This window comes from Bidens hawaiensis, unplaced genomic scaffold, assembly GCF_021521415.1.
Source record: "Bidens hawaiensis isolate Kalapana, Puna unplaced genomic scaffold, B.hawaiensis_p1.1 tig00012615_1, whole genome shotgun sequence".
Taxonomy (NCBI): domain Eukaryota; kingdom Viridiplantae; phylum Streptophyta; class Magnoliopsida; order Asterales; family Asteraceae; genus Bidens; species Bidens hawaiensis.
Window position 1 is genome coordinate 618328 of NW_027492038.1, and position 16099 is coordinate 634426.

The 16099-nt window shown below is 38.1% G+C and overlaps 2 protein-coding genes across 2 annotated transcripts; one reads left to right on the top strand and one right to left on the bottom strand.

The window, feature by feature from the left end:
- Positions 1-7369: 7369 nt before the first annotated feature.
- Positions 7370-11079, bottom strand: LOC143541621 (uncharacterized). Its single transcript, XM_077034395.1, has 7 exons — positions 10922-11079; positions 9582-9639; positions 9202-9504; positions 9065-9113; positions 8871-8965; positions 7800-7924; positions 7370-7462 (listed from the first exon to the last, which is right to left on the bottom strand). The coding sequence occupies exons 1-7, from the start codon at positions 11077-11079 to the stop codon at positions 7405-7407; spliced, it is 846 nt and encodes a 281-aa protein (XP_076890510.1). The 3' UTR covers positions 7370-7404.
- Positions 11080-12657: 1578 nt separating this feature from the next.
- LOC143541604 (amino acid permease 6-like) lies at positions 12658-16099 on the top strand. Its single transcript, XM_077034384.1, has 6 exons — positions 12658-12754; positions 12831-13064; positions 13151-13244; positions 13707-13921; positions 14000-14142; positions 15449-16099. The coding sequence occupies exons 1-6, from the start codon at positions 12658-12660 to the stop codon at positions 16097-16099; spliced, it is 1434 nt and encodes a 477-aa protein (XP_076890499.1).

Sequence of the window (16099 nt, forward strand, 5' to 3'; positions counted from 1 at the left end):
TTTTTGGGAATGATTAAAAGCTGGAGTGTGTTGTTTAGCGATGCGCATGCACGGTGGCGAGGCGTTGGATCGCGGTGATGCGGTGCTCGGCGCCAGCGCATATGCGTGATGGCGCGCTGCTGCTTCATAGTGGTGGGACTCATGCATGGTGGCATGCACCATGGCGGCCAGATGGTTATCCGCGGTGGCGTGTACGCGTGGTGGCGTAATGACATTACCCGGTGGCGAGGTTTACTTGTCGTGGCGCGCATGAATGTTGGCATTGTATTAAACCACGGCGAGCGCATGCACGGTGGCGGAGCGTTGTGCCACGGTGATCATCACAACTTGCGGCTTGCTTGCCAGAGCAGGAGGCGGCGTGGACTCTAATTGCCCGCCATGTTTTTGTTTTTTCCGGTGATAGGTTTTTCAATGAAATTCTTGGATGATGATAAGAAAATTGGAAACTGGACCCATCGAGTATTTAGGATCCTACCTCCACTAGTCCCCCTAGTCCAGTGCTGCTCCTGGGCGTGCAAGCGGTTAGTTGGAGTTCTGGACTTATTAGGAATGCTTGTACGGTTTTTCCGATCCGGTGCTTCCCAAATGTACTTTTTTGCTTATATTTCTACTTTGCTTCGGGCTGTAAGAGGTTTTAATCATGATGGCGCGTTGAGCGAAGCGGAGCGCGTCTGGTATACGGAGCGTGCCCAGCCTTGTATTCGGCGCGAGGCCGTATAGGTTTATAAGGATTCCCAACCTTTAAGTATGGCGCGTAGCCGTATGGGTTTATGAGGATTCCCAACCTTTAAATTTGGCGAGTATGTTACCCGCGGTGATCGTGTCAGAGCTTTAACTTGGCCTGCGGGAGCCGTATCTGACCGGCCATTTCTTTGCTCAGAGCGTACATGTGATCCGCAAAAGCCTGGTTTGACCCGCGGAAGCTTTCTTGTGACCCGCAGAGGTTGTACTTAAGCTGCTGGAGTTTCTCGCCATGACCCGCGGTCAGATTTGATCCGCGGTTGCGCGTTAGTAACCCGCGGTATGTGAGGTTGGTCCTTTCCAACATTTAAGTTGCCCGCTAGAGTTATTCATTGATCCGCGGGAGTTCACAATGTGATCCGCCAATTATTATTTAGCGCGTGCGGCATGCTATGGCGGAGTTGAATCGCCGGAGCACGCATGCGGCTTGTTTGTTTCGCGAATGGCGTGGAGGTTGATGTTGATTGCGGAAGCTCAAGTTGACCCCTGAGGCTTTGATTGTGCCTTTGTTCGCGGGAACATTGCTTGCGGAAGCAGAAGTTGATTGCGGAAGCTAAAGTTGACCCTTAAGGCTTTGATAACGCCACGCGGGAACTTTGCTTGCGGAAGCAGAAGTTGACCCTTGAGGCTTTGATTGTGCCTTGCGGGAACTTTGCTTGCGGAAGCAGAAGTTGATTGCGGAAGCTAAAGTTGACCCTTAAGGCTTTGATAACGCCACGCGGGAACTTTGCTTGCGGAAGCAGAAGTTGACCCTTAGCGTTCATAAAGCTTCATTCGCAACGTGGAAGCAAAAAATGACCCGCATGAGATTATAGTTGATCCGCGGGGAGCGATTTTGATCCGCGGTTGATTGAAGTTGACATGCGGGGGCTATGGCGGAGAGTAATCGCCAGGAGCGCGCATGCAACCCGCTGTGGCGGAGAGTAATCGCCGGGAGCGCGCATGCAACCCGCTGTGGCGGAGAGTAATCGCCGGGAGCGCGCATGCAACCCGCTCTGGCGGAGAGTAATCGCCGGGAGCGCGCATGCAACCCGCTGTGGCGGAGAGTAATCACCGGGAGCGCGCATGCAACCCGCTGTGGCGGAGAGTAATCGCCGGGAGCGCGCCTGCAACCCGCTATGGCGGAGAGTAATCGCCGGGAGCGCGCATGCAACCCGCTGTGGCGGAGAGTAATCGCCGAGAGCGCGCATGCAACCCGCTGTGGCGGAGAGTAATCGCCGGGAGCGCGCATGCAACCCGCTATGGCGGGGAGTTGAGCGCGCATGCATGGCGGGAGTTGAGCGCGCATTCATGGCGAAGGGTTGAGCGCGCATGTGCTTTGCCTTAGTTGTGCTTAGGTATTTTTATGGTCCAGCTGCGCAATACGTAGGATGGATGCTATGAGTAATTTGAGCTAAGGCTCATATTATTGGGCTAAGGCCCTAACGTTTTAGAGTTAAAACTCGTTAACGCATCTGAGCTTGAAGCTCGCGCATGTATGTTTTACTTCGTTTTATTTTTAGTTTGATGTCAATACAATGTTGTCATATTGCTCAAAATTAATAAAGGGAAGTGTGAAACATGTATGCAAAAGGTAATAGAACGCATGTTAAGAAAAAATAGAGCGTATCATTATTCATAATGGCTTAAAAAGCCTTGATTACGAACTTGACAACTTTTACATGAGACATTTTCTAAGTTGTGTTGCGTTCCATGTGCGCCGGATCTTCCATAGGTGGTGGAATGTTGATCCGCGGCTGTGCGCATGCATAGCGGCGATGTATTGAACCGCGGTGGCGCATGCGTAGTAGCGATGTATCGAACCGTGGTGGCGATGTATTGTGCCGCGGTGGCGCATGCATGGAAGCAAAGACTTGATCCTTGGCAGTGCACATGCATGGCGGCGGAGTCGTGACTCGCGAGCGCGCATGCATGGCTGCAAAGTCTTGATCTTCGGCACTGCGCATGCATGGAAGCGGAGACTTGATCTCCGGTGGCACGCATGCATGGTAACAGAATCTTGATCCTCCGCAGTGCCCTTGCATGGCGCCGGAGTGGTGACTCGCGGGCGCGCATGCATGGCGGCGAAGTCTTCTGCGCAAAACCAAAGGCATGAAGTCGTCCTCCAACCCACATGTTGTCTTCTGGAAGGTTGTCTGATGAGTACAATCATGGTTATCCTTATCCTGATTTGGATTAGACTATTGTCTCATTTGTTGTGTGTCGCTTACGCGCGGCCTTTATGCGCCTATCCCGGGGATGCGCAAGGTCTTCTCTTTATTCTCACTAAGTGTGTTGTGTGCATATGTGATATGCGCCACGCGCAGATGTTTCATGCGCTTGCGCATAGGTTTTGGCTTTGTGTCTTCATGACATCCTGATTTCAAGCCTCTTGTCTATATCTTGTGGGTTAACCCGCCACATCTTGTGGGTTGACCCGCCCCGCTATGGCGGGTGCATACCCCTTCAAGCCCCCCCAGTCTAATGTGTGTCTTGTCTCGCGCGAGCGAGGTAAGATAGATATTAGAATTAATAGTTTGCTGTTTTTTTTCTTGTTTATAAAGCAGACAAATCTGAAAGATTTTTGGATCTACAAATTGAAAGTTAGATCTGTAATTTTCAGTTTTTGGATCGTGTAAAAATTCCTCCTCGAAAATAGATCTGAAGCTCGGAGTGGAGAGAATTTAAAACCATCACAGATCCGGAGGCTTGACCGTCCGAATCAGGTAGTTTCTTTTTTGGATCTACAAATCATTTTCAGCTTCATTTTTGCACAGATCTGGAAGCATCTTTTAGATCTATGGATCTTTTTGAGCTTTAATAGAACAAATCTTGAAGCATCTTTCTGTAAACTTCCAGATCTGGATTTTTCTTGGGAGAAAAAAGAATCACAGATCTGAAATAATGGATGAACAGATCTGAGAACCGAGACGAAAATCGAAGGGTAGCTCGTTGCCGGTCTCACGAATGGCGCCAATGAAGAAACATGAAATGGTCCTGACCTGATCCAAGATGATGTTCCTCGGTGTTCGAGATAAACGAACCACGACTTCATCTTCTTCTTCGGTAGTTCGAGACCTGCCATAGAAATATGGGGGGTGTGGAGGTGACTGCTAAGAAATCTCGAGGATCTCTTGTTTACAGACACAAAAATGATTATGGTGATGGCTCTTATTGAGAACAACAACCCCGCTTCATAAGGAGGTGGAGACCTCCTTATATAGGGAGCCTCATAGCCACCATCATGGTACCCTAATGGGCCTAGCCCAGTTAGGGTTACTTCCACAAAACCCCCTCAGCCCAATAATATTGTATTAGTCCATATAATAAAATAAGCCAAACATAATAAATTAAAGGTCGTAAGCCGGGTTTACTACCATACCCCTACAAATATAAAACAAAAACAAACGGGTTAGTTCAGATAAAATCGAGCTTTGTTATTTAAATTGATCAACATATGTTATTTCAATTGATTGATTTAGTTGATTTCACATAAACCCTTTAAAAAAGTTCATGCTCTGTTTTTTAATATCAAATTTCTATTTTAATTGAATCATATAATTCAATTGATTTCATCAAACAATGGGTTTCTAGTGGATGATACATAGAAGCCACGCGAAAGCGATGGAGAAATTAGAGAGTATAGATTTTGCAAAGGAGACATGGGAACGACGATCCGCAGATGAAGGATGAAAGAATCCTTTAATTACAAAATTGCCACCGTCTAATTCTTTGATTCGCACGATTAGTACGGTATTTTTATTTGTATTTTATCCATCTCCTACATTATATATAAAAATTTAGCCATAAATATATATAAATAACTATATATTGATAAAATTTACTATTTAATAAATAATAAATGGGTGTTATCCAAGTGAAACTCAAGTTTAAAAAATTAGTTACAAAGCAAACTTGAGTTTCGAATAAAAAGTTTGAAATGAGCCGAACTCGATCTGAATTCGACATGACATACCCACTTAGCCACTTACGCTCATAGTTTCCGATCAACTTCCCTAGTTATATTAAAGTAATTCCATTTGATGACATGTTTTTTTCCTTGTCGAACCAACGTGTGATAGTGTAGTTTAATCGGTTCAAATAATTAAAAGATTTGACGATGTTTCTTAAATAAATATATTTATATGTTCCGCCAAAACTAGTCTATATTAAATAACTTATTTGATAACATGCTTTACTATTGTGTGATAGTGTAGTTTGATGGTTTGTATGTAAGAGCTAACGGTATTTGACTTCACTAATTATATTTAAATATATTGCATAAAGTAGATAATCTTTGGGCTTTGATTATTAAGGATTAGATACTTCCCAGATAAAACCGGGGAATGGCAACTATATATATTTATACTCATGTTGTAGGGTAGTAAAAGCTACCCGCAGGTCCCTAATTTAATCCGTGGACCCTCACTTAACCTGCGCATCGTCAATAAACATCCGTGAAAGGAACACATGGACAAACACTTGCAAACAGCACAAAACCAGCTAAATGATCCATGGTTCCGAAAACATGCTTCGCGGGTACCCATCGTAGTCCGCGGATTACCAATGAGCATCCATGGGAAGAATCTGCAAGCAGCACAAGGGATTCATTACACACGTGTTCGGTGTTTCCCACGTGATATGGGAGAGCAGTTGTAACAAACTACTTCTAGAAGATTTCCCAAATATTCTCTGACAGTGATATCGACCAATGGAAAGGTGACACCTAGGCACGTAATGGCCACCCCACGTCTCGCATGTAACGGCCACGGCCAGGCTGTCACGACCAATAAAAGATCGACACGTGTCCTTTCAGGTAGAAAGGGAATATTACGATAGTGACAACTCCACCAATCACATTTCCCCACCCTCGGCTATAAATACCAAGTACGCTGCTTACAGGTATTCATACACTAACACTCTCAAGCTTTACGCAATACACTTGTACTCTCTTTAATTATTCCGATCATGACTATACTTATTCTCACGCTGGAGGGTGGTTACGGGAAGACCCCCATCTTGTCCTTCCCATAACGAGACTCACGATGATCTGTTTTACTGGCAGGCAGCTTGGATCTGACGCCATTATTATTCAGTAGACTCATACTTGGAGTAAACAAGAGTTCGGACTTCCAAAAGCATAGAAACCATATAAATACAATTAGGGTTTTGTTTGTTATGTCTAATCTATTTAATAAACATGTCATGTGGATTTATCTATTTAACTCGTTTAATCTAGCGAATCGAACTCAATCCGAATTCGATTTAACATACCCACTTGCATTATAGTTTCCAATCAACTTCCCTAGTTATATTAAAATAATTCCATTTGATGACATGCTTTTTTTCTTATCGAACGAACAAGTGATAGTGTAGTGATAGTGTAGTTTAATTGGTTTAAATTAAAAGATTTGATGGTATTTGACTTAATTAAATCTAGGTATATTGGTTTTTAATTATCCTTGCTATTGTCTTTTGGTTACTGCTGGTCCCAACTAATGAATTGGCTGCTAATGGTCCCAACTTTTTAAGTATTTGTTCCTATCAGTCCGCGAATAACAGAATCCTAACATCATTAATTTCAGGTCGCCGGAAAAACGGTTTTGGCCGGAAAACTCAATTTTTTTCTCGAAAACTCAACATTTTCATCCCAAACATCTTGGTAACTTCGCATCGGACCTTTAGGAACCTTTTTCTAGTAAAAGTCCCAATTATTGAGGTCGCCGGAAACTTTAGAATCATCGTCGGATTTGGTTGATGGTGCTCAAGTGGTGGTAGTTGGTTAGCTGTGAGTCAATTGGCGCGGTTGCGGTGTTCAAGTGGTGTTTTCCGGCAACAAATTTGAATTTTCCGGCCAAAAACATTTTCCCGACGACTTGAAACTAACGGCGTTAGGATTCTGTTAGTCGAGGACCATTAGGAACAAATACTTTAAAAGTTGGGACCATCAGTAGCTAATTCATTAGTTGGGACCAGCAATGACCAAAAGGTAATAATTAGGACCATTAGAAACCAATATACCTTAAATATATTTAAATATTCCGTCAGAAAGTAGTCATATTAAAAATAACTTATTTCATTATATGCTTTTTTGCTTTTTCCTTATCCAACTATTGTGTGAGTGTACTTTAAATGTATCAAATTATAAGAGTAACGGTATTTGACTTAATTACATATATTTCAATATTTGGTCAGAAAGTAGAGAACCGGTTTTTGATTGTTAAGGAATAGAGACTTTACAAATAAAACCGGAAAATTGGCAATTATATATATATTCACATAATGCAAGTGGCAATTTGTAATCATATCCGAAAGCATACAAACACCATATAAATTGGCAATTAACTTGATAATCACATGCCAACAACCAACTTATTTGGCACGTGTAGATATATACGCTAAAAGTTAAACGGCTTGTATTTGTGTTACACAGTGTTGTGTGTGAGGGTGAGTTAATATTTTTGTATTTGTGTTACACGGTATGTTTTGGCGTGCATTTATATGGTTTTAAGCGCGGGCACGATCTGCTCATTTTGGATTACAAACAAATATCATGGTACATATTCGACATGATGAAACTCCTACTTTTATATTGTTCCTCAGTATCAAAACGACAACATTCACTATTCTAAATATCTATCTCGTCTCACTATCTTTGCAACGCTAGCTTTGTTGATGTACTTTTCACTCTTCTGGTGATGACTTGGATACCAAACCCTTGATAACATGCCGACACTGAAACCTGTAATGCGTGACGAATCAAAATGAGTTCAAGTTGGATGGATCATTTCAATACGAGTTGACCTACAGACACTTTTTATCCAATTAACATATAATTAGCAAATTCACTGAGTACAAAAACAATAATCTAAATATTTGAATAAAAAGAGATCTTGCGCATTAAAATTAGACTTCTACTGATTCAAACCATTTTGAACCGTTTTGTTTGTTTGGCCCGTTTGAAATAAACACAACCCGAACCGAGCAATTTTCATAAGAGAAATTCTTTCAAAAGCTGGCATGCCACAAGAAGGCAGATAAATTTGCAGGTAAAAGCATAAATTACAAAGAAATATTACCAGATGTAATCATCTGAAGTAGAATCCAACATGCTGCTTGGGTTTGCAGGTTGAGTGTCACGGTTTAGAAAATGAACCGCTCGATCTTGGTTTCTACACTTGATTCTTAATCTCATAGGTACTATCTGTGAATACAGAAGTAAAGGGCATGTATGTTACATTTTACAAGACAAAAACTTTATGCATACATTTTATATTAGGGGTGTTCATCGAAATATAGTTATTGATACATGTAAAGTACAAACTACAAACATCATATAACTATGGCACAGGTAATTTATGCATACATTTTATATTAGGGGTGTTCATCGAATCGAGTAACGAATTTTCAAGTTAATCGAATCGAATAATCCAAATAATTTATTTTTTTGCAAGTATTCGTATTTGAATAAAAGTTGAACTATTCGATTCAAATTCGCATTTGTATTTGAAACTCGAATTCGAATCGAATATGAACCGAATTCGAATATATTTGATTTAATTCAAGTTCACCTATGTTAAAATTTTCAAAAACCAAAATCATAATTGTAAAAAACACAAATATTAGTTTAAAGTAGCTACAATACCATGTGATAATAAGTTCAAAATTAAAATACAAATGGTACGGGACAGGAAATAATAATATGTGCTATTGGGTTTCTATATATATTAAATTCGAATTTCGAATCGAATCGAATAATAAATCATAAATTCGTATTCGATTCATAGTCGATTACTATACTCGAATACGAATCGAATTCGAATCTTAATAATCGGATTCGAATCGAATCGAATTTTGAATGTTTCGAATTCGAATCAAATTCTGAACAACCCTATTTTATATGTACACGTAATATTTTCACGTATATATCACCTCCTTTTACAAATTATAATTACACAAAATGTACAGATAACAATATAATCACTGCATCAATGATATAAAAGTTTTGCTCAAGTGGTCAACTGAGTCAAGATGACTCTGAATGATATTTATTCTCTAGCGGGACGATAACAATTATTAAAATGAGTTAAAAGTGTTATTACCTTTTTAATGCATAAGACCACTTACATGTTCTAATAATGAAATATTACCTTTTTGTTCTGTCTAAAATCACGCTTAGGAAGAAAATGCAGAGGCATATTGAAAGAAGAAGGAGCTTTGACCAACAAGAACAACTTTGAAGGGCCTAAAAATTTGCAAAGCTTCAATATAGTTTCAACTCAGCCTCTTTCCAATAAATTCATGGTTTTTAAATTATGTATTTTTTTAGCTTACTAAAAAATACCTGCATAAGATTCAGATCCAGCACCTTTGGATATCAATGTCCTGATAACCTGTTCAGTGTTAGAGGTGACTCGAGTTAAATAGTATCTTTAACGGGTCAAACAGGTTAAACTATAAAAAGATATAACCAAAAAGGACCTTTCTTGAAATCACTTCTGCAACTCTTGTTTTGGTGAAATCACAAGCTTCAGAAACATCTTTTCCATGTGAAAAGCACAACTCGTAAACATGTCTAGGCCGAACCGGACTAGCTCCAAGAACCAAAATGACAGACTCAACATGTGGAATTTCACTGAAGGCCAGTTGGAGGGCAGTTTGGGTATTAGCAACAGTTTTCATCAGCTTTTCAAGTCTTTTTATGACATATTTCACTTCTCTCTTTCTTCCCATTTGAACTCCACGCTGAGACGCCTTCATTTCAGTTTGTGCAATAACTACTTCCTGTAAATCAAATTTTTAAAAGGTCTATAAAATTACATTACAGGCATCTTTAAGAATACTGTATACATATTGCATACCAAATCTTTGTACTCTGTGTTCATTGCATCAAACTCAAGACTGAGATCTTGTAAGATCCTGCCAACAATCATATTTATAAAAAAATTAAAAAAAGTGAATTAAATGCAGTTGGTATTCTTTGAGCATAACCACAACAATCAAGCAAAGCAGCAACTCTATGTAACTGGAAACAGCAAACTAACATTTAGGTAAGCTTGAATGACCTTTTTCATCTTTAATCCAAAACTCAAATTCAATAAAACATTAGAATTCAGTTAACACTTTATGCAAAAATTCACTTTCTGAGATCATAAATAGGCACGCAAACGAACCAAACGAACATGAACGGGGGCATGTCCGTGTTTGTTCATTTAACTTTAACTGAAGTACATGACCTGAACACGAAATCATACAAAGTTTTTTTGTTCATGCTCGTTCACTAAGGAAATGGGCATGTTCGCTCATGTTTGTTCGTTTAAAACCTATATGAACAGTTCACAAACGTAAACGAACATAAACAAACTTAAACAAATATAATTTAGCAAGCATAAACAACCACAAATTAACATAATTGACCAAACACAAGTTAGCATTATTGAACACAAACAAACAAGTCTGACACATCACAATTCATCCAAAAACACATCTAAGTTAGTGATTTAAATATACATGGTTCATCCAAAACTTGAGTTCATGTTTGTAAATAAACGAACATAAACTAACATTAACGAACAAAGCATGTGTTCATGTTCGTTTACTTAACTAAACGAACAAAAAAAGAATTGTTTACGTCCATACGCATATTAAATAAGCGAACATATACGAACTTCCCGCCGAACAGTTCATGAACGTTCAGTTCATTTACATGCCTAAATTCATAAACAAGCTATCCTTTTAATGTTTGAGATCACAAAGTATCAAACACAGAGATCGAACCACAACTATTGATCTCCGTTAAATATCCAGAGTACAAATTCCCAAATTTCCTAACTTTTAGGTCATTCAAGCACAAATACTCAGCGAATCAAAAAAATTATGAAAATTAATGAAATAAGCAAACATAAACGAACATCCAACATTCCAACCGAACAGTTCATGAACATTCGATTCGTTTACTGACCTAAATACATGAACTGCATGTATAAATACATGACATGAAGGTATACGAGCTAGGAATATATGAAAATATGAATTGTTCGTTTCCAGTTAATTTCGTTTTCAGTTAATTCAGTCCGGTTTCGGTTAATGATTCGGTTATTGTTCTATATGTAATTTAAGCACAAATATTCAACGACTCAAACAAATTGTGAAAATTAATGAAATAGAATATAATAATAATAATAATAATTAATAAGCTTACGAAGGGATTTGGTGATGCATAAAAAGAAGAAACCCTAGAAGGTCAACTACGAGATGAAACATGACACAGGCGTCAATGGAGTCGGCGGATGTTTCGATATCGGTGTACTCCATCTCCGATCTGCCTCCTCCTTCCATGGCTTCTCGGTTCATATGCATTCTGAAACTGAAATTTGAAAAGGTTAGAGGCGGCTGGTTATTGCTCAAGCAACGGCTAGCTTCTTTTTATACGTATTCCATCTGTTTTATTATATCCGGCTTAAAACTAACACGGATAATTCTTTTTTTTTTTTTTTTTACACTCACTTTGGCGCTTCGTTTTCTAACCCGATTGAAACAAATGTTCCAGGCGGCGGCTGATTTTTTTCAGGTTTTTCAAATTTTGATTTTTTTACTTATGTTTTAAATTTTGATCTTTAAATGTTGAATGTATAGACTGGTTTAGAGGCGGTTGGGCGTAAGAGGCACTTAGATTAATTTAGTAATCGCCTAGAAGAATCCACCTGACGCCTAGATTTAAGAAAATCTGGCGCTGTCTGAAACATTTTTTAAAGCGAGTTAAAAAATGATCCGATGAGGTAAACATCCTTGACAGGTGTCGCTCGATCATTGGGTTAAAAAAAACGGTCTGTTTGATTTTAAGATGGACATAATGGAACCGTGGGACTTTTATGGACATTATTACTATAGTCAAAGTGGACATTTTTGTCATTTGCCTCTTTATATATATATATGTATATATTTATTATCTTTTGAATTCGTATATTACACGAAATTTGTTAAATCATAAAAATAAATAAGGTCTGTTATTTGAAATAAAGAAACAAAACTAAAGCTAAAAAATGAATTATATAGCACAGTCACGCAATAAAAAGTTGGAGCCACAATTTATAAATTTGAAAAAAATCTATCTATTTATTTAGAGTTTTATTAACGTTCATTGTTTTATAACGCAGCATATGTATATTTTCAAACTACACAAATTAATGTTCATTGTTTCCTTTTGATAAGACAAGACTTAAAAGATAACATATTTTGTGACAAGTTTTATCTTACTTTATTCACGTTGAATATGATTTTGTATTGGATTACATCGAAACAGAAGGCAAGCGGGCAACAAGCCGCGCCGCTACCCCTTTTTGGATCGCAGTAAAATTATTTGACTTTTTCATACAAAATAAACATATAAAACACATAAATGCTTGAAACACTATAAAAAATGTAAACTGATAGTTGTCCTAACTCCCAAGACTCGCCACAGTATAAGGTCCTAAATATCATGAAATACCAAACTTGCATTAAAGTGAGTTATAGATTAATTGTATCAATAATAATTAATTAGTCACAATTTTGTTCAAATTTAATATATGGACGGACTTTTATTTCTAAAATACTGTAAATTGATTCTACGTTAAATAACAAACATAAAGTTTATAGATTTTCATGAGTAAAACACTTGTTAATGGACTTTTTCTTAAAATAATTGTTTTTTAACAAAACACTTTTTCTTAAAAAGAAAAAAAATTAATCTGTTTCGTGTTCATTTCTATCTTTATTTAAATGTAATAGACAACACATTTATTGCCATTAAAGACAAATTTTAAATGTAATTAAAACACATTTGGTTAAATACATTTGATTAATAATGAATTCCAAATTATATTTCTCCCCTTAAATTCTCCTTCGGTTACATGTTCAAAGTTCAAACCCAACCAAAGTGCATCACAAGACTCAGTCATGGATGCACACATTCACAAGAACAAAGCATCAACTCTTGAGGTTGCCAACAACGATCGCAAAAATCTAGACGATGATGGTCGAGAGAAACGAACAGGTAATGCACTTGATCTTTTTTTTAACAACTAAACATACACCTTTTTTTCTTTTTTTTTGTATTAAACGCGTTGCAGGAACTTTGGTAACTGCAAGCGCGCACATCATTACGGCTGTGATAGGATCCGGAGTGTTGTCACTAGTATGGGCTATTGCACAGTTAGGTTGGGTTGTTGGGCCTGTTGTTTTGATGGCGTTTTCATTCATTACTTACTTCACCTCCACCCTCCTTGCTGACGCCTACCGGACACCTGACCCCGTGTCTGGCAAGCGTAACTACACTTACATGGAAGTTGTTCGTGCTAATCTAGGTACGTATCCCCCCCCCCCCCCCCCCCCAGCAATTGTCCGGTCTACATGTTTCATTAAAGTTAATTTATTTATTTATTTATTTCAGGAGGAAGGAATGTGCAATTATGTGGATTAGCTCAATATGCAAATTTCATTGGTGCTACTATCGGATATACCATCACTGCTTCTATTAGTATGGCGTAAGTATTTAGTATTTAGGAACGACATAATCTTCAATAACAAGGCACTCTCGATAACTAAAATGATCAATCATATTAAAACTGTATCTTTTCTTTGAGTGAGTCATCGAAACAAAAGATCGGGCTTGGAGTGTGAGAAATAGTTTATTAATTTTTCGTTGCAGATAGTACTTAGTGTCTTTTATGTTTGTCGTATTTTTTTCTTTCTTGTAACTTTGGACTCCTCACTCCTTGTGAGTGGTCCTTTTGGTTTTTAATTTTTTATATAAAATTTGACTTTTAAAAAAGCATTAATGCAGTCAACTGATAGTGACTATTAATTAATTAATATGTATTCATATATCTTGCTAGCTAGCTTTGTTTTAATATTATCCCACCATTCTAAAAATATGCATTTTGATATATTATTCTAAAATACGTTTTGACTCCGCTGTAAGCCATTAACTAGATTTGATCTAACAGGGCCGTAAAAAGATCGAGCTGCTATCACTCAAAGGGGCATGCCGCAGCTTGTAACCCCTCAAACTATCCGTACATGATATCATTTGCAGCTGTTCAGATAATATTATGTCAGATTCCTAACTTTCACAAGCTCTCTTGGCTCTCCATACTCGCTGCCATCATGTCTTTTTCGTACTCTTCCATTGGTCTCGGCTTATCATTGGCGAAAGTCATTGGTAAGTTAGTACATTATAATTTGTTTAACTTTTAATCATCAAGTATTAACTAAAAGATGATATGATATATAGGTGGAGTTGGAGCTGATGTAAAGACGAGTTTAACAGGCGTAGAAGTAGGATTCGACGTGACCGGAGAAGAGAAAGTTTGGAAGACATTTCAGTCTATTGGTGACATTGCTTTTGCTTATACTTATTCTACTGTTCTCATTGAGATTCAGGTACTCTAGATCACACATTTATAAGTATTTGTATCCATAAACGAACCGATCGAATACGAACAAGGGCATGTTCGTGTTTATTCATTTAATTTTAAACACAAACACGAACACGGACGTTAATCAAACATATATTTTGTGTTCATGTTCGTTTATTTAAAAAATGAACGTGTTCGTGCTTGTTTATGTTCGTTTGTTTAACATCTAAATGAACAGTTCACAAACATAAATGAATAAAATTGAACAAACATAAATGAACATATATGAACAAATGTAAATGAGCGCAAACAAACATAAACGAATATAAATGAACACACTTATATGAACACAATTGATCAAATATAAAACCATTAAGTTGATAGTCATCCAGAAAATAATTAATTATAGTCTATTAATATGTAAATATGGGTGCAAACGAGCTGAGCCGAGCCCAAGCTCGGCTCGTTTAACTTACACGGAGCTTGAGCTCGGCTCGTTTCAAGCTCTATTTTCAAAGCTCGAGCTCGACTCGAATAGATTTTCAAACTCGAGTTCGGCTCGTGCTTGGCTTGTTTACTAATTAATAATTTTTGTTATATATTTATAATTATATTTATATATTATTTTCAATCATAATTTTATGTATCAAATAATATATATTATTTAGTTATTTTTATTTATTTTTTCGTAACATTATATATATTAATTAATAATTATAAAAATATACATTTTTTAAAATTATATAAATGACAGGTTCATTTAGGCTCGCTAGCCAGCTCGAGCTCGATAAGTGAATCTTGGGCTTGTTTATTAAACGAGCTTACTTTCAGGCTCGAGCTCGGACTCGATTAAGCTCGGCTCGTTCGAGCTTTTTAACGAGTCGATCTCGAGTAGCTCACGAGTGGCTCGGCTCGTTTGCGCCCCTGTATTTAAATGAACATAAATAAATGAACATAAACAAACATAAACGAACGTTCACGAACATAAATGAACGAGCATGAACATGTGCCCATGTTCGTTCGTTTAATTAAACAAACACAAATTTTTTGTTCATGTTCGTTCATTTATTAAATAAACAAACACAAACGAACTTTCCGCCAAACAGTTCCCGGACAGTTTGCTGAACGTTCGGTTCGTTTACAGGCCTACGTTGGCCCCCATTGTTATCCGAATAAGTTGAAGCGAGTTGACATTCAAATTTGACTGACTTCATATTTTTCATTTTCATTTTAGCATTGCATCCATCATGCCATACATACCACTAAGTTAACGATACCATAACATATATAAAAGTTTCTCTAATCAGATATATATGTACTTGAAATTGTAGGACACTTTGAAATCATACCCACCAGAAAACAAGGTGATGAAGAAGGCCTCATTGGTAGGAGTCTCAACTACCACCGTATTTTACATGCTATGCGGAACCCTTGGCTACGCCGCATTTGGCAATAAGGCGCCGGGCAACTTCCTCACTGGCTTTGGCTTCTACGACCCCTTTTGGCTCATCGACTTTGCCAACGTTTGCATCGCTGTCCACCTTGTTGGCGCATACCAAGTCTTTTGCCAACCTTTGTTCTCTTACGTTGAGTTAAAATGTAGACAACGATGGCCTAATAGCAACTTCATAACAACGGAACGTGTTATGAATGTCCCATTTTATGGAGAATACTACATCAATATGTTTAGGCTGGTATGGAGAACAACTTATGTCATACAGACGGTTGTCGTAGCTATGATCTTTCCATTTTTCAACAGCTTCGTGGGATTGATAGGTGCGGGTACTTTCTACCCAATGACCGTGTACTTCCCGATTGAGATGCACATTGCTCGGGCTAAGATACCGAGGCTTTCTTTCACATGGGTGTGGCTAAAGATACTAAGTTTGGCCTGCTTGGTGGTTGCGTTGGTTGCAGCTATTGGATCTGTTCAAGGACTGTTGACAGATGTTAAGAAATACAAACCTTCCAGACTTGATTAG

Excerpts from the sequence above, each read along its gene's own strand:
- LOC143541621 (XM_077034395.1), bottom strand. The coding sequence starts at position 11,079 with ATGCATATGAACCGAGAAGCCATGGAAGGAGGAGGCAGATCGGAGATG. Across the intron at positions 9,640-10,921 it reads ATGCATCACCAAATCCCTTC|GATCTTACAAGATCTCAGTC; the intron begins GTAAGCTTATTA and ends GATTGTTGGCAG. Across the intron at positions 7,463-7,799 it reads ACTTCAGATGATTACATCTG|GTTTCAGTGTCGGCATGTTA; the intron begins GTAATATTTCTT and ends CACGCATTACAG.
- LOC143541604 (XM_077034384.1), top strand. The coding sequence starts at position 12,658 with ATGGATGCACACATTCACAAGAACAAAGCATCAACTCTTGAGGTTGCC. Across the intron at positions 13,245-13,706 it reads ACTGCTTCTATTAGTATGGC|GGCCGTAAAAAGATCGAGCT; the intron begins GTAAGTATTTAG and ends TTGATCTAACAG. Across the intron at positions 14,143-15,448 it reads CTGTTCTCATTGAGATTCAG|GACACTTTGAAATCATACCC; the intron begins GTACTCTAGATC and ends TTGAAATTGTAG.